Source organism: Aquarana catesbeiana, linkage group LG01 (assembly GCF_042186555.1).
Source record: "Aquarana catesbeiana isolate 2022-GZ linkage group LG01, ASM4218655v1, whole genome shotgun sequence".
Classification (NCBI taxonomy): Eukaryota; Metazoa; Chordata; class Amphibia; order Anura; family Ranidae; genus Aquarana; species Aquarana catesbeiana.
The window spans coordinates 133,466,122-133,487,048 of NC_133324.1; the positions used below are offsets into that span (position 1 = coordinate 133,466,122).

Genomic DNA, 20,927 nt, shown 5'->3' on the forward strand with positions numbered 1-20,927 from the left:
TGCGAGCCTATTACAAAGCTTGGATCCCAGAAACAATCTCATGACAAGTAAAATAATAGCAAAACATTTATTAGCATAGAATGAACTAATCATACCTTGCATTTTTGGGCCTTGGCCTTATGAAGCACATTGTGGTAATGCCAGGAGTTTTCTGGTATGACTTCTTGAAGTTTAGCACTTGGAGACAAAAGTGCTTCTAAAGTTTTATCAGGAATACCTTGTTCAAGGGCTTCATTAATTAAACCGATGGCGACAATCCCTGCAAAACCATTAATTTACCATGTATTTAAAGGAAACCAGTATTGGGAAATTTATGCATTTATTAAAAAAAAAAAAAAAAAAAAAAAAACAAACAGTACAGGATTTCATTCACTTAGTGTATGAAAACGCAATTTTTTTTTTTTTTTTGCAGTCTGTGTCCCCGCTGATGAGATAGATCCCTCTTTTGATCTTTGACCATGCTTACTGAAACAGAATGTTATGTGGAAATCCTACAATTTAGAGTTGTAATTGAATCAAGAGAGGAGGGCAAATCTTTTAATAGGGACAGCGGTCTAAAATGGGAATTCCCTTCACTGCCTATTGTATCTCCCCCAGCAAAACAGAGAGGAAAAAAAAATAACCAGGCCCGAACTGGGACAAAAAAAATAGGCCTGGGCATTTTAGACTGAGCAGCCCATGACACCGGTCCCTTCCCCACTACCTATCCGGACAGATCCCCCACAGCAGCCAGGAGGAGAAAGAACCTGGCAGAGCTGCCGGGGGCGAGGGGGGCTGGGAAAGAGCACAGGGGTGGCAGAAGGCACAGGTAAGGATGGGGAGCATGGGGGGGTGTTGGCTGGAGAGCACTGAGGGAGTGGCAGAGATTACTGGTGGGGGTGGGGGGGGCAGAGAGCAAGAAGTTGGATAGGAGGAGCGGTGGGACAGCTGCATATACAGAAATCAATCTCTCCATTTTCCTCCTGCAGTCGCTGAATGCCCGCTTCTCCTCCTCTCCCTCCTGCAGGCATTCAGAAGCTGCAGGAGGAATATAGAAAGATCAATTCCTCTATATGCAGCTGCCCCACTGCTCCTCCTATCCCTCTACACGGGTGGGTTGCACGAGCACTCACTTTCTCTCTGTTCCAACAGGTAGCAGGCAATGGGTTCTATAGCAGCTCCTTTTCCTTCACGGTCATGGGGCAGATGGGTGGTTTCCGTCCCCCAGCCTCAACTGCTGAACTGAATAGGCAGCTGGCCGCGAGAGGCCAGGTGAGTGGCGTGGGCTCAAGGAGCAGCCCAGCTACTGCAGCTGCCTTGGGCCCCATATGGACATGCAGCCCAGCAGCGGCGGCCCACTGGGCAAACGCCGGTGTCCCCTATGGTCAGTCCGGGCCTGGTTTTAACCCTTCCCTAAACAAAAGAAAAAAGTTTGAGCTATACATACCTTTTAGTGTAGCTGAGACTGCTACAAACAACCACAGATGGACCAGTAAGTCAGGCTTTGATTTGTTTAAAAAGTGGTTCTAAAGTCAAAAGTTTTTTTTACCTTAAAAGGAGAGTTTCGCCCATTTCTGTGTTTATTAAAAGTCAGCAGCTACAAAAAGTGTAGCTGCTGACTTTTAATAAACACACACTCACCTGTCCCATGGTCCAGCGATGCAGCCGCCCGAAGCCTCGCTTCTCTCCTTCTACGCTCTCCGCAGCGGCGGCATTGCAAGTGTGGGCACCTGGCTGTGACAGCTTGCGGCTTCACAGCTGGGTGCACACTGTGCATGCGTGAGTCGCGCTTTCGCATTCTGAATGGCCAGAAAATCTTCTGGGACCTGTGACGTGTCCCAAAAGATTGCAGGGAGGGAGAGGGGAGAACTTCCGCTCGGCGCTGTGGTGCCATGAGCAGAAGTGGGAGCTGGGTATCTGTCAAAACTAGGTACCCGCGCCCCCACCAAAAAAATGACATGCCAAATGTGGCATGTCAGGAGGTCAGTAAATTTCCACTAGACTTTACAGCCTCTTTAAACAGCATTCGGGCCAGATTAGTCAAAATTAAACATTTCTTTCTCCTGTTTATTATCAAGTAGCAAACTGTGGGCACAACTATTTTATAATAGGACAAGCAAAAAATAAAAAATAAATAAAAAATGTTGGACAATTTTCTGTAGCTGAGCACTTCACACATATTGATCTATTCATGTCAATTTCTACATCGAGATGTTTGTATTAAAGCCCAATTCAAGCCCAAATCTTTTCATTTGTCTTGAATGCAGCAGCAAAAGTTTAGATCTCTGGCAAGTTTTCATTGCTGTATTTGTGCCCATTGAGCAGATTCCATCTGACTTACTGTCAGGACTATGTGATGGAAAATCTCTTCAACAGGGACACATTTTTAGCACAGAATGTAAAGGGTTAGGACTTCTGAGCTCCTAAGATTTGTATTACTGTCTGTGCCTACATGCCCTGGTGATATCTAAGCACCCAATTTCTTGTACAGATGTCACAAGGGCAGGAATCAAAAAAATATCCTCCCAATAAGGTCACGGAAAAAAATAAAATGTGTACAAACATTTTAAAGCCAATTCCTGGGCAAATATAGGGACTGTAGGGGATCAGCTGGTGTAGGCACATCTGTCGTGCCGGATTGGCAGTCCTCCACACCCAGAAATGGCACCAAACTTAGGTAAGTGTATCTTGCTTGATAATGCAGGGTATACACACATAGCTTTGCTTTTTTTTTTTTTTTAATGAACGGGTTGAAAAAAAAAAACGTACTCCCACATCTACACATTCCTCTGCCACAATATTGTACGTTTACCCAGCTTAAGAGGAAAAAAAACAAAAACAAACAGCGTGGAATATCCCATTATGGCATCCACAACCGGAAATTGTTTTTTAATAAGGTTTTTTTTTTTTTTTTGTTTTTTTTTAATACAAACACAAATGCAACAAAATCAATTCAGCTCCTTTTCCTAGCAATGGTTTCCCAAATGCAGTGACACAGGAAATGTAATGATTGGAAGTATATTCTGTAGTGCTGGCTGGAAATGCAGTCTTACTTTTCAGAATGCTTTTATTCTATTCCAGGAAAACATTACTTGTTAGAACACCATCCAACCCTCCATCTTACTGGAATAAACTAATTGTTTTCATGTGCTGACATAGACCCCTGAGTAATGGGTTTTCACAATCTTTATATCTTCATCTTACAAATGCATAGAGCAGAGGAGGCACCAACTGATCATATCTTCCTGGATAAGATCTAATTAGCTGTGGAATAGCATTGTTCACACAAGACCAAAACTATCAATTCGTTAATTGGGAAATAGTTATTAGAAATGCAAGATAGAGGCATTTGACATCCATAACAAGTACATTTTCTTCCATAGAAAGGGATGTTTTTCCTAAATTATAATTGGTTTAGGCATTGTAGATATAAATAGAGCTCTTCAATTTTAAAAAGGTATGTCTAGGCATTACCCATATTTAGGCACTGTTCTCACCTGGGCGTTTGCCAACCCAAAACACTCTGCAAAACTGACAAATCTTACCACGATTGTTCAGGTGCCATTCATTTTCAAGGCACCTAAACGCAGGTGCGGTTCTACCACGATAAATCGTACTGCAATCACAGCAAAAGCTTAAAGCTGGTCGCCTAAAAGAAGCTCCTGATCCTTTTTGCGTCCCAAGCCTTGTTTGGGATGGTTGCAACATGATTTATCGACATCTGCACAACAATCGAAGTAGAACCGCACCCACGCTTAGATGCCATTGCAAATAAATGGCACCTGAACATGCATAGTGCGATTTGTTAGTTCTGCGAGGCGTTTCGGGATGGTGGGTATAATTACAGCGATTCTGCCCATGATCGCAAATGTCCAGGTGTGAACGGGGCATTACCACTTCATCTTCCTCCCTCCATTTAGATCAGTGTTTCACAACCTATTTTTCAGTCCAGGGATGCTTTAAAGTTCTGCACAATCTTGAGGTACCCCATTCTAAAAAATGTAAAAAAAACTAAACTAATGGTTTTACACAACGCATTAACGTACACACACGTAGCACACCAAACATTAGAGATGATTTATTAGTACAATACAAACACACCTTTGCACACTGCTACTAGTAGCCTAGCATTATTTTCTCCATCAGTTTCTCTCCCTAACTTACCTAATGCGAGAGACACATAATCACACATAGGTTGGACTTGATGGACTTGTGTCTTTTTTCAACCTCGCCTACTATGTAACTATGTAACTATGAGAGATGGGCAGGGGAGGGAAAAAACAAGGATGCTGTACAGGCACCTGACATCCTCCTTATCAACTGACAAAGTCATTGGTTGTTAGGATGCTGGCAGCTGAAAGGTTGTAATAGTGTGCAATGAAAACCTGTGGCTGTGTTTAACTAAGAGGCAGAGAAACCTACAGTAAAGGCACCCTGGTTGAAAAAGGCCGCTCTAGATCACATCCCAGCCTTAGATTTTTCTCTTACTTTGTTTGTGTAGAACTGTTTGGGTCATTAACTCCTCTCATCTGGCCTAAAGTAGCACTATGCCAGGATGAAACCTGACCCTGACCACTTACCTGTGAAACATAGGGAAATGCATATGCAAAATAAGGATTGAAAACAAATAGGACTTTAAGGCCTCATGCACACAGGGTGTTTTTACAGCTGCTTTTACCAGCCTCAGACATTAGCTTAAAAACACTTCTCCATGTTATTCTGTGTCCATGCACACATAGGCTTTTAGAAGTGGCATAGGCATTTTCAAGCTGCAAAAAATACCCAGGGCCAGCGTGTTCTGAAGACCAGCATTCCAGCTGTAAAAACGTCTGACGCGGCTAAACATGGCTTAATGCTGGATACAGACGCATCAAGCATTTTTTTTTTTTTTTTGATGTGAAAATCAATGAATCCCTATGAGAGCTGTCTTAACTGATACAACTTTCAGCCCATTGATTTGAATGGAAGTTGCATCCAAGTCGAATCATCATCATGCAACTTGTGCTCTGAGGATCTTGAAGGGTATCCCCATGCCAAAATGTATTTAAAAAAAAAAAAAAAAAAAAAAAAAACCCTATGCCAAAAAACAAAACAAAAAAACAGCTTGGGGTCCCCCCCCCCAACCATACCAGACCCCTCAGTCTGGTATGCATTTTGAGGGGAACCCCCCAAAAAACAAAAAAAAAAAAAAAAGCTCCGGCCCTTATCTGAGCATGCAGGAAGGGGGGGAGGGAGAGAGACGAGCGAGCACTTATCGGAATCTGGAAGCCCCCACATCCCGCCCCCCACCCACTCATTAATCCCCAAAATAAGCAGTGTAATCCAAGTAAAAAAGAAATGGTTTTGACAAGTCCTTTATTAAAAAAGGATGCCTCCCATCGTAGCTTCAACGTGTTTTCTTCCTCCAGGCTTCTCTGCCACTGACCCTCCAGCTACGTTCTCTGCCAGTTCTTATATAGCCATGTGGTGTGGCTATCTGGTGACGCCACCAGGAGACTCCACCCTATGACATCACAAGGGCGGAGTCTCATGGGGAGGTCACCGGATGGCCATGCCCCATGGCTATATAAGAACCAGCAGAAAACAGAGCTGGCACAATGATGGGAGCCAGCATCGGAGGAGGACCGGGATGGCAGCGGAGAAGATAGCAGCGGCGGAGAAGACAGCAGCAGAGAGAGAAGACCAGAGGGAGAAGACCAAAGGAAGAACACACCACAGGAGGGAAAAGACCGGAGAAAGAAAACATATTGAAGCTATGACGGGGGACAGTATATATTTTTAATAAAAGACTTATCAAAACCATCTCGTTTTAATTTACATTACACTGCCCCTTTTTTTGGGGGTGAATGGGTAGGGGTACAATGTATCCGATACTTATTCACATGGGAGAGGGGGGTGGGATCTGGGGGCTTCCAGATTCTGATAAGCCCCCTGCCCACAGACAAGAATAACCACCGCCCAGGGTTGTCGGGAAGGGGCTCTTGTGCCTATCAACATAGGGACAAGCACCCCATCTCCCAATTTTGAGGGCATGCGGCCTGGTATGGTCCAGGAGGAGGAGGGGGGGCGGCCTCAACAATTTTTTTTTTGCGTGGGGTTCCCCTCAAAATCCATACCAGACCAAAGAGACATCATGCCGCGTTTTTATTTATTTTATTTTTCCCATTTTGGCGTGGGAATCCCCTTTAAGATACTTAGAGCACAAGTCGCATGCCAGAAGTCGGATCAGGATGATCCCACTTCCATGTGACTTCCATTCATATCAATGGGCTGAAAGTTGGATCAGTTAAGATGGCTCTCATAGGGAACCATTGCTTTTGACATGTCATGTGACTGTAGTAATTGTATTTGGGAGTGGAAAATATAAGAAGCACAGAAACTGCTAAACGCGTGCATTACTGCCAATGCAAAAAGCTACTAAAAGCATGTTTTTACAGCCACTTTTTCCTGTCGTCGGTAGTGGCTTTGCAGCTCATTTTTTCGAACGCCCTGTGTGCAGGAGGACTGAATTTGCAGAATAAAGCAATAAAGATCATCTAAAACCAAAAACAGAAACGTAAACAAATGTGTATATTCTTACAAGATTTACTTTTTTGTCCTGACATAGACTTTAATCTAGCCTTATGATACCAATAACTTACTTTCATGTTCCTCTTGGACATCGCTGTTGACTGCATCTATGCAATTCTGAATTTCATTCCAACTTAAATAGCTTTGTCCTTGTGCTGCAGCTTCCTTCTTCCCAGACACCAACTTGCCAATATAACTACAAATAAGGAAAGAGTCACTTATTGCCTAACAGATAAAAGTGCCAAGATAAACAATGCCCATTATATGGCATTAGAGAAAAAGCTATAAAGATGTCATTGTTATATGCAAAATACAATATTCTCCCACACTGTGCCAAACTTTACATAAACAGTATCTTAGCGGGAAATTGCAGTTCTAAATGAATCCTTAACCCATAGACTCCTCTGCCTTCCTGAATGTATTACCTTGTCAGTAAGCTTCAGAGCAAAGCAGATGTTCCCTGGCCTCACACAATAATGATATGATAAAATAAAATCAAAATATAAAATTTACCATATGAAACAATCAAATTTGTACTCTATACCCTTTTTTTCCCCCTTAGCAAGGCCTTCTTAACATAAATTAACAAAAAATGTTTTTCTTATAATATATTGGCATCCAAAGGGTTTGCACAAATGGGTCAGAAAAAAGAAGGCATGTTGATATGACAATACATGATAAAGAAAATGTATAACATGTACAAATTCTTAACTGCACCTTCCTATTTATAAGACTGTAAAAAGCAGTGATAACGCACCTCAAAGCACCCAGGTCTCCATTTACTGAGGTTAGGTCAAAGAGATTTTGGACTGATTTCTGTGAGCAACTGCATTTTGCCTTATGAGATAGTATAATAATGGCTGGGGTCGGGCATTCAATGTTAAGTATTTAAGTGGGGATGAGTTAGAACTTTGAATTTTAAACAACAACCATGCCCTAGACCAGTCTTTCAACCAGGATTCCATTTGGGTTCCTTAGGGGTGCTATGACAAAATGCCTAAGAGCTGCCCAAAAATTGTTGACAAGCCAGCAAGTGGATCCAACCTGCTATTTTTGTCACAGTCAAGTTTTTATTGTGCAGGATTGCCCCCCTCCCTGTCAGCACTGGGGTCACATTAGCTTAATCGGGGAGAGAAACAGGGAGAAGAGAATCACTAGGATACTAATCCGTACCTGTATGCAAAGGTCTATTTGATTTGTAAAAATAAATCATCTTTAGGCCTCATGCACATGAGACGCCAGTGTAAACTCTGCTGAACACATGTTTTTAAAAGCCTGTTTTGCCGCGTTTTCATGCCGCTTTTACCGCGTTTGCGTCCAGAAGCGTCTGCAGAGCAGAGAATGACATTTTGCAACCCAACTTTGGGGCCTCATATCTCAGGGCCACTTGGTGCTAGGAACCCCAAATTTGGTATGCTAACACAGTGGAACTGTGATACGGGGCCCCAAAGTCAGGTCGCAAAATGTCAAGCACTTCTGCAGCAGAGAATGACATTTTCCAACCTGATTTTGGGGCCCCATATCTCGAAGCCACTTGGTGTTAGGAACCCCACATTTGGATATGTTATAGTGTTAGTCTAACCATGTTAGCACACTAAATTTGGGGTTCCTAGCACCAAGTGGCCCTGAGATATGGGGCCCCAAATTCGGGTCGCAAAATGTCAAGCACTTTTCTGCAGCAGAGAATGACGTTTTGTGACCCGACTTTGGGGCCCCATATCTCGGGGCCACTTGGTGCTAGGAACCCCAACTCCAATTTGGATATGTTATAGTGTTAGTTCCACTGTGTTAGCACACCAAACTTGGGGTTCCTAGCACCAAGTGGCTCCAAGATATGGGGCCCCAAATTAGGGTTGTAAAAAACACTTATAAACGCAAACATGGCTAAAAGCGGTACCGGCCTTTAGCCGTGCTTGGCGTCTGAAACGTGAAAAACTTTTGCGTCTAAACCCATTTTTTCGCTTCTGGAAAAACGAGGTTAAACGCAACTGCCTAAAAACGCCAAAAAACGAGACTGTGTACATGGACACATAGGATAACATTGAATGGGTTCAGGGGCAGTTGAAAAAAGTGTCCAACTGCCTCTGAACACGAGTTTAACAGCGTCTCGTGTGCATGAGGCCTTAATGTTGGGTGTCCTATGTGCAGGGAGGCTTTTGTGTCATGTAAAACGATTAGTTTAGTTTTTGACATTTTAGAATGGGGTCCCACAAGATTGTGCAGAATTTTAAAGGGTGCCTTGACTGAAAAAAGGTTGAGAAACACTGTCCTAGACATGCAGTGAGGTGACCAATGTGTATTTAGAGGTGACAAGAAATGGTGCCAGAGAATTCACTCTATAGTATAGAGTAAAGTTGTCCCTTTAAAAGTGAATGAACCACTTAAATGAAATTAGTAGAAGATAAAAAAGCGTGGCGCTACCTCATAAATCAGCTTAAAAAATAAAAATTGTATGTGATCACCTTTCATGAACCTTTTAAACAAAAACATTAATGCAATAATGAATTCCTAATAAATATTCACAAAGAAAGAGAAGTCCAACCACCGTGGTTCAAAAGAAAAATATACATATAAGTGTTGTCCTTCAAGTGATGCTCCACCACATTACTAGCATATTTCTTTATATACCTGAACAGACGCATATTATATTATATTAATATATATATATATATATATATATATATATATATATATATATATATATATATATATATATATATATATATATATATATATATCTCTATCTAGCTCTCTATCGCTATATATATATTTATATATATAATTTTTTTCTTCATTTACTTATATTCTTTGGTGCAATTCTACACTTGTCCACTAGATGGCATCGGAAGGAAGAGTTAAAAGGATAAGAGAAGGTTACCAACAGTAATGTTTTGAATTGTTTATTATTAAAGTGTATATGGTTTTATATTGTCAATGAATAATTACATGAAGTGTACTCAACTTTTGATGAATTGTTACGATGTTTTAAAATTTATTGAATTGATTGTGTATAGATCCTATTCTAAATTCTTATACCATAGTAAAAGTCTTATTTATGGATATGCATTTAATCAGGTGAGGCACCAATATGTATGACCTTACTTAATTTTTAAATATTGTGAGGTCTGGAAGTGCTTGAATGATTATTCAGACATTAATATCTCCAAAGCCAATGACATTAAATGGTGGGGTATAGAAGGCTTCAAAAATATCATGGCAGGCAAGCTTCCTGATGATGTGTGTAACACGAAATGCATAGAGACTGCTTGTCCGTCTTTCACTGACGTTATATTTGGGTCCTGCTAGTTTTCAACCCCTGGGATTTGATACACACGCTGTGGCTGATAGGACAGTGTGCTTATTCAATTTAAGCTTTACATGTTGGTGCTGACATTTAGCACAATTAAATGCAAGTGGGCATTTTTATATTTACCGTCTTATATTCACTTTGAAAAGCTTGCTGCGCTATGATCCTCCATATGTTTGCTATCAGTATTACTGTTTAGGTATTGCCAAAGACAAAGGGGACCATCTTCATCTATGCTGCTGGCTGCAAGGAACCATCATTGCTCCAAGGCTCTTATCATTTTTAGCTTTCGTGAGTTTGCATTTCTCACGCATGATTTGTGTTGGAGCATCACTTGAAGGACAACACTTATATATATTTTTTTTTCCTTTGAACCACGGTGATTGGACTTCTCTTTCTTTGTGAAGATTTATTAGGAATTCATTATCACTTCATTATTGCATTTTTGTTTGTTTGTTTGAAAGGTTCATGAGAGGTGATCAGCTTAAAAAAAAAAAACGTGTGTGTGATTTATGAGGTAGCATCACACTTTATCATCATCTACTAAATGCAGTGAGACGACACAGCCCGAAAGACATTTTAACTCTGCATTACCCAACCAGAAAATGTGGTTTATTTGCTGCCCTTAGCCTGATTTTCCTCCAAATCCTGATGTGACACTGGTCAGATCCCCTAAAATCCAGAATCGGGAAATAGCAATAAAAAAAAAAAAAAAGTCAAGTCTTTCAACCTCTTCCCCACTAAACTTAAACATTTGTCTGGAGTTGGGTTTAAACAATATTTGGCCAGCATTATAAACATACATTTTTTAATGTGTATTACTGAATAGCTGAAGGCCCAAACTCACGTATGAATGGGTGCAGCAAAGAGAGCCTGCCATCTACATGCAGAAAGAGCATATATCATGTACAGCAAATCAGTACACAGTTTGTAAAAACCAGGGACAACAAAATACAGTTGTCTCATGTCTCATAACTTAATAAAAATGGCTGTCATCACTGTATTACATCACCACCATTTATTAGCAACTAAGGAAAGCCGTCAGTTATACACAATCTTCAATATTAATGACACCAACCGTTGCATGCTGTCTTCCTCCAAATTATTGAAACCTATGGCCTGGCTGGCAAGAAGTGCATTGATAGAGTTGATGTCACTGGTATCAAGAGCTTGATTCAGCAGCGCAACAGCAGATAACATCTCCACAGCAATAAACAGCTGTTCTTGTGTTAAGTAGTTCTGTTGACACAAAGTATATGTTAATTGTTCAATGATATCATGCTTGATACAATGTTACCAAAAACATTATGTAGCACTTGGATGGATTTGCAATCCAAAAGTGGACTTACCCCACATTTTCTATTTGCAAAAGATAAAGCATACTTATTAAAGTAAACCTCATCTGGTTTAAATAGAAAAAAAAAAAAAGGAGAATGATTAGTCTTTCCAGACTCTGTTCTTTTTTGTTTTATAGTTTCTCTATCCTCCCTCATATCTTCTGTGTTCACTTTGAGGGTTGCCCTGTCCATGTCTATGGATTGTAATGATGTTTGCAGCTTTCCCCAAACTTTTCCTCCACCAACAGTACATGTATTGTAACCACACACAGGTCAAGTTATTAATGCCTCATAATGTGACTTTGCTACTATCTGGGTAAGTAATCCGTGTGTTTATGATTTTTTTCAACCTATACATCAGAAACGAAGGCTATAATGAGGATTTGGTTTCCAAGCAAGGAAATGTTGACTCTACTGCATGTAACCACATTCAGCTATTTTAACTTCTGTAAAATACACAGCCAAGACATTCCATTCTTAAAAAAGAATGCTAAAAAAATGCTGTGTGCGCCCACCCTGCACCTAGAATGATTGCACATCCTAAAAACAGGACATTGCATGGAAGCGTAGTTTATTACCCTGGAGTCAGTCCTAGACGTTTGCTATTTTTCCATATGTGCCTGTTGGCACTTGCTATTGGGGACCCTTTTAATGGAAAAGGTATTGCTATCTGTGTCATCAGTGGGGAGATTTCCCCTGACTTCCTGTCTCGGGGAAACAAAAAAAAAAAGCAATGGGAAGGTGCAGGTGTCATAAGGAAAGGACAATACCAAAGGCAATAAACAGCTGACCGATGTTGTAACTCTTCCCCAACCTTACTTAATAAGAGTGCTTTTGTTGATGTCCCGTTCCAGCATCACTCCTGTCCTTAAGACACCCTGTCCCTGGGACAGGAAAAGAGAACAAATCATCACAAGGACCTCAATAAACACTTGACTGAGGTCCTCTAGTAATTAAAAAAAAGTAAAACATATCTGGCCAGTTGAGTTTTAAAAAAGTGTTTATCCTTTTAAGGATGCATTTTTTAAAAAAAAGTCAAGTTACAAGTTTAGATATACTGTAACTAGCTCTAAGTGACGTTCCTCTTTACATAATGCCCCATGCAGTAAACATACATAACAGGTGTAAAGCTCAGAAGGTTTTTCAGGTAATTGGACACATTATCCTCTCATATACATTTCTCACTCTAAGTTGTTTATTTCCCCCATGATAGCAGTACAGAAGATTCTACAGAAGCACGCTGACTTGTTATTTTTGTCTTTTCTGCTTGGCAGTCTCCTCATCCCACCACCCACAGTACAATTACTGATCTGTCAGGAAGAGTTACATGATCTCATACGAAACGTGTGTTTGTGGGATGACTCCTACCTCAGGATTTTGCTTCTGCAGGCTAAGCAGCTCGATCTGGTACAAAGTCTCTGCAAAGGGATGTACAGCTGGAAGGTGAGCCTCAGGAACCTGCAGAGCCGCCATTGTTTGTGAGGAATCGCCACTGCGTATTGCATTATTTATCTTTTCCACAGCTCCTAAAGCTAAATTTCAGCACAGCAATGGAAATAAAAGTAAATTAGAGAACAGATTTAACATAAAAAGGGATACTTACCAAGACTGAAAACACACCATATGGACTAAGTGTGGGGGAGCGCTCAGAGGGTAGGTTTACTGAAAAAAGTTGTATTTTAACTACTGGAACGGTGAAGCTGAATCATTATCGTAGTCCCTAAATCTACTAAGCACTTAAATATCCCCAAAGACCATAGGCCTTTCCCCTTTTTGCTATAGCAATGGGAATGTCACTCCTACTGTTGCATGCTCCATAGTGTTAGTGAATTAAGGGTCAAAAAGGAAGACTAAAACCCCATCAAAATTATTACACCAGGGGTGTTGACCTTCGAATTTATGGACAGTGGTCTATCCACTGTGTTCCTGAGGGAGAAGCCAGTGGCTGACTCAAACTACAATCAAACTGAAATCTCAATTTTCGGTGGAATGAAAATTATAGAAGGTTGGTTGAACCAAGTCTAACCTTGCCACTATAAATCACTGCCAGTATGCCTTCGGCAATTTTTTTTTTTTTACCGGGGTTTCTAGACAGAGTTGCACAGCTTTTTTTCAGGAACAACCAGCAGTTCCAAGTGCTGTTGATCATGATGACAGTTAAAGACAAATCATGACAGTTGATTTGAGGTAGAAACCCCCAAAAGAACATTTCAATACAGTTTCTTGCTATACAAAAATAACCATTATTCTGTGACTACCAAACTATTTACTTTCCTTAATATGGTAACTGGCACTAATGGGTCATCGCCAATGCAAAATCCACAAACTGAGAAATCCATCTGTGAGAAAGTGAAACCCTCTCATATTAGCATTTTGGGAAGGGAAAAAAAAACAAAACAAAAGAATGCTCATTTTGTTACTGGTAAGGCCAAGAAAAATGAGAAACCTGTGTGTGAGTCAACCCATTAGTGCCAGCTGAAAACAAGACCACCATTTTTGGGTAGATAAGATCTTTAAAGCAAATCTTTGGTTTACTGAAAGCTTCAACTGAATGGAACATATTTAAGTCATTTCCAAAGCACTAACAAAACCTGTGGGTTTTCTATTATTTAAATTGCAAACAAAGCTTGCATGGACCTGCTCTGACCCATCCCTTCCCTCCCCAAACACTTCTCTATTGGTCAATAAGGCAGCCATCATATTTAATGAATAATAGGAAAGCAAGGATATGGGAAGGGGCAGGCCAGATCTCTGGTTGGAAAGAACATTATATAGTCTCTGGGTTCTGGTGCTCCCAGTATTTGTACAGACACCCGTTTCTGATCTCTTAAGATGCCAAGGTTACACTTTAAAACTTTAAATAGGTGACATTGGTATACTTTCTCTCCTCATAAGTGGAAAAAATGAAAAGGATGAAAGAAGAATGACAATTAGATGGATATTATGTAACCATGACACAACCTTCTTATATACACTAACATAATGAAACAGAAAATAAGTTTCAGCTATATGTTAAACTCACACACATCCATTCAAACAGTACCAGGCAGTACATAATGTTAGTATGTTCTTTAAAATGATGACAGTGCACAAGCCCTCTTGTTTAGGGCAAACTAGAACGAAGACAGGTAGATGCACTCATGCAGGCACACCGCACAGGACAACATGGAAGATCTACATTTTAGTCATTGGGGATTAAAGCGCACAGTTAGCACTATGCAGGTTAGTAAAACAATTTACCGATTTAGAACCCTCTTTAAAAGAAAAATAAGATAAAAGATACCCACACATAGGATTTGGACTATTTCCGATGACTGGCGGTTTATGTATAAGCAGAGAGCTAAAGTGCATCTAAAGCTAAAACATTTTAGGGGAAACATTTAAAAGATGTTTTGGCTATAGATGCACTTTAAATTTAAAGGGTTAGTTCCCTTGGACTTACTTGAGCTCACTATGCATTAGATTCCTTAACACTGTACCATGCTGTGCTCAGTTTTGTAAATAAATGCTTAGTTTTTCAGCTGCTCACATAATTGTCCACCATTGTCCGTACTGCAGATGGCAGGACATATTGAGTGTTGGAGGCGGGGCCCCAGAAATCCATGAACAAGCACTCCCGGCTCTGTGCCCTACCAGCGCATGTGCAGTCCGCTCTCTCTTTTGAAGAACCCTGAGCTGTGAGAGAGACCGGACTGCACATAGGTGGGTTGGGAATGGAGTTGGTAGTGCTTGTTCATGAGTAAGCATTTATTTACACAATGGAGCACGGCATGTTAATGTATTAAGGACAATGTAATGTAAAAGGAGATTTTTTGGCGAAGATTAATTAAACCTAAACTAACCCTTTAAAGCTGAACTTTTTTTATCTTTGTCAGACTAGGACAGTATGTGTGCATGTCTACCAACAACGTCCTAATGTTCATGCCAAGGTGCTGGAGCACAGAGTTTTAGGTAAGAGTGGTAAATCGTCTTTTCTCAAATTGAAACATTTGACACTTGCTGAATGATTACCCCAACCCAATGTATGGGTACCTTTACTGCTACCTAAAGAGATATATATATATATATATATATATATATATATATATATATATATATATATATATATATATATAAATTTTTTTTTTTTTTTTTGACCACTTCTTAATTACTACTAGGACAGTTACACTGGGATGCATGTTGCACATGAAACAATCACTGAAATGTAAACTGTGGTAACACTATGAGGTTCTCAACTGACTGTGATGTGTACAAAATTCACAATTCAATTAATGCATTAAACTTATACAAAGATTTAACAGGGAGATAAGCAACGGTTGTTTAAAAGGGTAATATGGTATATTATTTTTAATATGCTTCTATTATAGAGACTGTAGATGGATGAGAACATGATTATGAATTATTTTATTAAATTCAGTTTCCCCATTTGAAACCTCATGTACATTATTGTGAACTGTGAAGATGACACCTTTATAAATACAGGCAATATTGGACTCCTTTCAAACCATAGGGAAAAGCTAGCAGAATATTCCTATTAAATATAATGGTATTTTTTTATATAATATAATGCATCAAATTAATCAATTTTCCACAAACCTGCTAATGTGTCAAATTACCAGTATGTTCTCTTATATAATCAGACGGATGCTGTAGTTTAAATTCACAAACATGTATACAAAATTTCCAGGTAAACATATCTATTCTTTCAAAAATAGATATGTATTTTATATAACTATATGTAAAATGCTAATTGACTTGTTTTGCAAGCCCTTTTAGGTAAGATTGAGCTGAGAAGAGGTTAAAGAGTCTTCAATAAAAATGATGAACAGGAAGTCAGGTGAGTGTAGCTAAATAATAAATGTAATATCATAAAAGGGAAAGACCAGTTTTACACAGACTATAAACACTATACTATATACTTTGCAGTTGAAGGGAGGGGGTCCAAAGGTAAGTGCAAAGTGTATAGTCATGGCCTGGATTCTGTTACATTAAGAACGTTTGAGTTATTAATCACCCTAATGGAGCGTCTATCCTTTACCCTAAACCCGGCCATAGACTGTTCAACAGGAACTGGCTGAGATTCAAACCAGTTATGGGTGGGTTGACAGTACCAAAGTTGATTGATCAACTTTGGTAGAACCAGCCTGCTGGATTTTACATGCGATTATTGCTAGTGGCTGTTATAGCCACTAGCAATAATCACTGTGTTCTCCCTGTGGGGACAACTTCCCCTGCCCTTCCACCGGTAGAACACAATGGCTCCCTGGGAGGGATTCTCTTGTCAACACTAAATGTGTTGATGGGGGAATTGAGCAATTTTCTATGGCCGGTCTATGGCTTAAAGCTTTGTATTTTCCCTCTAATCTGTGCAACTCAACAGGACCAAAAGAGAAGCCTGTGCAATGTCTGTGTAGGGAGGATCAGGGTGGTTAATCTCTATCAATATTGAAGGAACAAACTACATGGTAAGATGTTGGTGGACATTCCCTGTGAAAGCCATGAGTATTAGTATGGCATTGACCCCTCATTGGCAGCTATAATGGCCTCTACTCTTACGATGGTTTTTCCCAGAAAATTGAAGTGTGTCTGTGGGAATGTGTCACCATTCAGCCCTAAGACAGTTTGTTAGGTCAGACACTGACATTGGAAAAAAAGGATCTGGCAGCAATCAGTGTTTCAATTAATTGGAAATGTCTTCAGTAGAGTTGAGGTCTGTGTGGTCCACTTGACGACCTCCACACCAAACTCTTCAAACCATGCCCTTATACTCCTGGATTTATTTACAGAAGTACAGTCATGCTGAACAGAAAAGGACATGCCCCAAATTCCTGCTACAAGGTTTGAAGCAGGGAGGATATAAACTGATGATTAAAAAAAATAAAAAATAAAAAAAAATTGATTTTTTTTTATTTTTATCAAATTTGTTTTAATAAAATGCTTTTGGAGTAAAAAGATAGTTTTCTATTTAAGATACATTAATAATTTAGTTTATTCAGCATGAAATGGACCTTAGTTATGTAGCATGAGGCTGTATATTTTGCAATATTTACATTTTTGGTAAACTCATTCAACGAATCCCAGCTCTGCAAGCTGAGATAATATGCACTGAATGCACACAATTTTACAGTAACCATGATATAAAACAAAAGTTCAGTAATATTCCTTTATCCCATTGTTTTGCAAATATATGTACACTACAAACTGTATGATTGAATCAGTTCTGATACCGCTGTTTTACTAACCTGACAGCTTATTATTCTAAATTGGCCCTAGTATATGAATGTGAGTTAGGGACCTTAGATTGTAAGCTCCTTAAATGTAGGGACTGATAATGTACAATGTATATGTAAAGAGCTGCGTAAATGGACGGTGCTATACAAGTACCTTAAATAATAATAATAATAGAATATTTAATATTTGCAAGCAAAATGAAGGTTTCCTATCTACCAGCAAGAATTAGTCCTTACATTTAAAGAGCACCTGTCATTTCAGATCCATCATGGCAGCGCCTGTTAGCGGGCATCCACTCACCTGCTGCCGCCACGTCCCTCACCTTGTTGTGTCACTGCCACATCACCAGCCGTCCCATTAAAGTGAATGGGACTGTCCGTGAGTCAACAGTGGGTCAGAGGAGGAGCCACTGCGGGACAGAGATGACAGTTGCTCTTGAAAAATGATGATTTAAATCGAGTTGATTTAAATCAAGCTGTTTTACTAGTGATTTAAATCATGATTTATCTGCTTCTTACTTCAGCTTATTCAATTAGGCTTTGACAAAAAAAATGGAAGCCGATTGGTTTCTATGCAGAGTTGTACCAGGTTTTGGACTCTCCAGTTTTAGTAAGACCCCCTTCACAGTGGGGCCGCAGCTGCGTTAGCGCTAAAGCCGTTTTAGCAGCGCTTTTCGCCCACTAGGGGGGGCGATTTTAACCCCAAAACAAGAGGTTAAAAACGCCGTGTTGCGCCACTTCCGAAGCACTGCCTATTCATTTCAATGGGCAGGGCATTTTGGGAGCTCTGTATACAGCACTCCCAAACCCCCCCCCCCCCCAAGGATGCTGCTTGCAGGACCTTTCCTAACGTCCTACAAGCACACCGCCCCAGTGTGAAAAGACACACTGAAATGAATGGGAGGCGGTTTTCAGGTGCTATTTAGAGGATATATTTCTATTGCTAAAACCCCCTCAGTGTGAAAGGGGTCTAAATCAACCCCACAGCATACATAAGGAGTCAATAGGTGATATTTTTAGGTAAGCTGGTCCTTTAGAGCTAGAACTCTGCTAGATAACAAGGAAGCATACTGTATGTCGTCAGCACACCATGGATCCATTTACAGATTCAACGTTCTACTAAAGTACATCAAGTGTGGGTAGAACATTTCAGAGTCCCATAGGTCCCCTTCATCTGGCAGACCATGGTGTGTTGACGTGCTTCTTTATACACCGATCATCAGTTTATACGCAGGTTGTTGCTGCGGCATCCCTATATTCCAGCTCTATCCAGGAAGATGTGCGATTGGAAAATTTCTATGATCTGTTGGATAACAAAAACACAATTTACAATGTTCACCAAAAGGAAAAGATATTTTGCATATATATTTGTGAATGATACAGAATTTCTTCCCAAGTTAGACCAAGTATAATTGAACTTTTTACAGACAGCAGAGCGCTGTTATCTTCAGACACCTGTGTTTGGTTTGTGATTTCCTCTAGTGATCTAATAGGAAGGGTATGAAAGGAGCAGCAATATTGCAGGTGTGGCTCAGTGCCGTGCAATCTGTGAAGCAGTTTCAGCAGGTATGGTTCACTGGCTGCTGAAAATGCTGAACACAATGAAACAAAGAAATGTTAACTACCTGATACAAAAAGAATACTCCCAATACTGCACAGAGTGGTGATTGGAGCAATTGAAACACTGAGAAGGACAGTAACAGAAACAACATTTATTCATAAAATTGGTGCTGTATTAATCAACAATTCTTTCATTTCTGCATGCACTGATTAATGAAGATTGACACTCAGGTGTAGGACAGACATTTCTGGGATTACTCACTAAGTACGTTAGCCTCAGCCTCCTTATTGGCAACACTAACTTCTTTCTGTATCTCGCTTTTGTCAAGGGAACTGGGGACACCTGCTTTCTAGGGATCAGGAGAAGAGAAACCTTTCAGTTAATGATTTACAGCTGGAAGAACCACTGAGCTAAAATGCAGAAAGAACATGACTGCCAACAATGATTAGACATGAGAAGGAGCAGGCCATCATTATATAGGCTAGTAATAGCTGACTGCAGCTGGAGTTTTCACTAAGAACCAGAAGTATCAATTGAGGTGCCCATGTACAAGGTGACAATGATGGAATACTTGAGGGCTTTAAGTAGTTCCTATCAATGAGACATGATAATATCATGTTTATCATGAAATAAGGAAACCTGCCAGCCAACAGCCATTAGGAGAACATTGATCAGGCAGGACTGAAAACTGGATCTGATGGCCACTGATTTCCTTCACAAAATATCCCATTTCACTTGTACCCACGTTTACCCCTCCTACATTAACTATACAGCCTCCACAACCACACTGCAATTTTTTGGAGTGGTCAGCAGTTCATTAAAGATTTGCTGCCTTACATGGTCAGATCACACCTACACATATAATTGCCCCAGAAAATCTATGGCCAGCCTTTTAGAGTTAATAAGCAACTCTGCCAAAAATGTTTTTCTTTATGTCTTAAAGTAGATCTCCAGCTATGTTTAAACACCCCTGGGGCGGTGTATTAATGGCAGGCTGGGAGCTGGAAGCTGGGGACAGCACAGGAGTATACAGTGGGTAAGAAAAAACAAAAAAAATTGTGAATTATATTTCGCAAAAAAAAAAATTGCTGGCGTGTTCCAGCATTATTTAGTGGTGATCATTATAGAGAGAACTTGGGGCTTTGGTAACTATACAGTGCCTTGCAAAAGTATTCACCCCCCTTGATTTTTACCTATTTTGTTACATTTCAGCCTTTAGTTCAATGTTTTTTTAATCTGAATTATATGATGGAACAAAATAGTCTAAGTAGGTAAGGTAAAATTAGAAAAATATATACATAAAACTATTTTTTTCAGAAATAAAAAACTGATAACAAGTAAGGGACAAGTAAGGGACAAATCTATCATAACCAAATAGAAAGAACATGGCACAACAGCAAACCTGTCAAGAGATGGCCGCACACCAAAACTCATGGATCGGGCAAGGAGGGCATTAATCAGAGAGGCTGCACAGAGACCTAAGGTAACCCTGGAGGAGCTGCAGAGTTCCACAGCAGAGACTGGAATATCTGTACATAGGATGACAATAAGCTGTACACTCCATAGAGTTGGGCTTTATGGCAGAGTGGCTGGAAGAAAGCCATTAGTTTCAGCAAAAGACAAAATGGCACGTTTTGAGTTTGCGAAAAGGCATATGGGAGACTCCCAAAATGTATGGAGGAAGGTGCTCTGGTCTGATGGGACAAAAATTTAACTTTTTGGCCATCAAAGAAAATGCTATGTCTGGCGCAAACCCAACACATCACCCAAAGAACACCATCCCCACAGTGAAACATGGTGGTGGCAGCATCATGCTGTGGGGATGTTTTTCAGCAGTCAAGACTAGGAAACTGGTCAGAGTTGAGGGAAAGATGGATGGTGCTAAATACAGGGATAGTCTTAAGCAAAACCTGTACCACTCTGTGTTTGATTTGAGGCTAGGA

The 20,927-nt window shown here is 40.1% G+C and overlaps 1 protein-coding gene across 2 annotated transcripts in view; it reads right to left on the reverse strand.

Moving 5' to 3' along the window:
- The window catches only part of IQGAP2 (IQ motif containing GTPase activating protein 2), a 375,241-nt gene that overhangs the window by 138,854 nt on the left and 215,460 nt on the right, over positions 1 to 20,927 (reverse strand). The window contains exons 11-15 of one of the 2 annotated variants that reach the window (XM_073623999.1): positions 19,246 to 19,333; positions 12,562 to 12,725; positions 10,935 to 11,095; positions 6,621 to 6,745; positions 96 to 259 (exon numbers count right to left, since the gene is read on the reverse strand). In XM_073623999.1, the coding sequence (XP_073480100.1) occupies positions 96 to 259; positions 6,621 to 6,745; positions 10,935 to 11,095; positions 12,562 to 12,725; positions 19,246 to 19,333 (702 nt within the window). The remainder of the gene's footprint in view (positions 1 to 95; positions 260 to 6,620; positions 6,746 to 10,934; positions 11,096 to 12,561; positions 12,726 to 19,245; positions 19,334 to 20,927) is intronic. The other variant, XM_073624006.1, reaches the window with a different exon arrangement.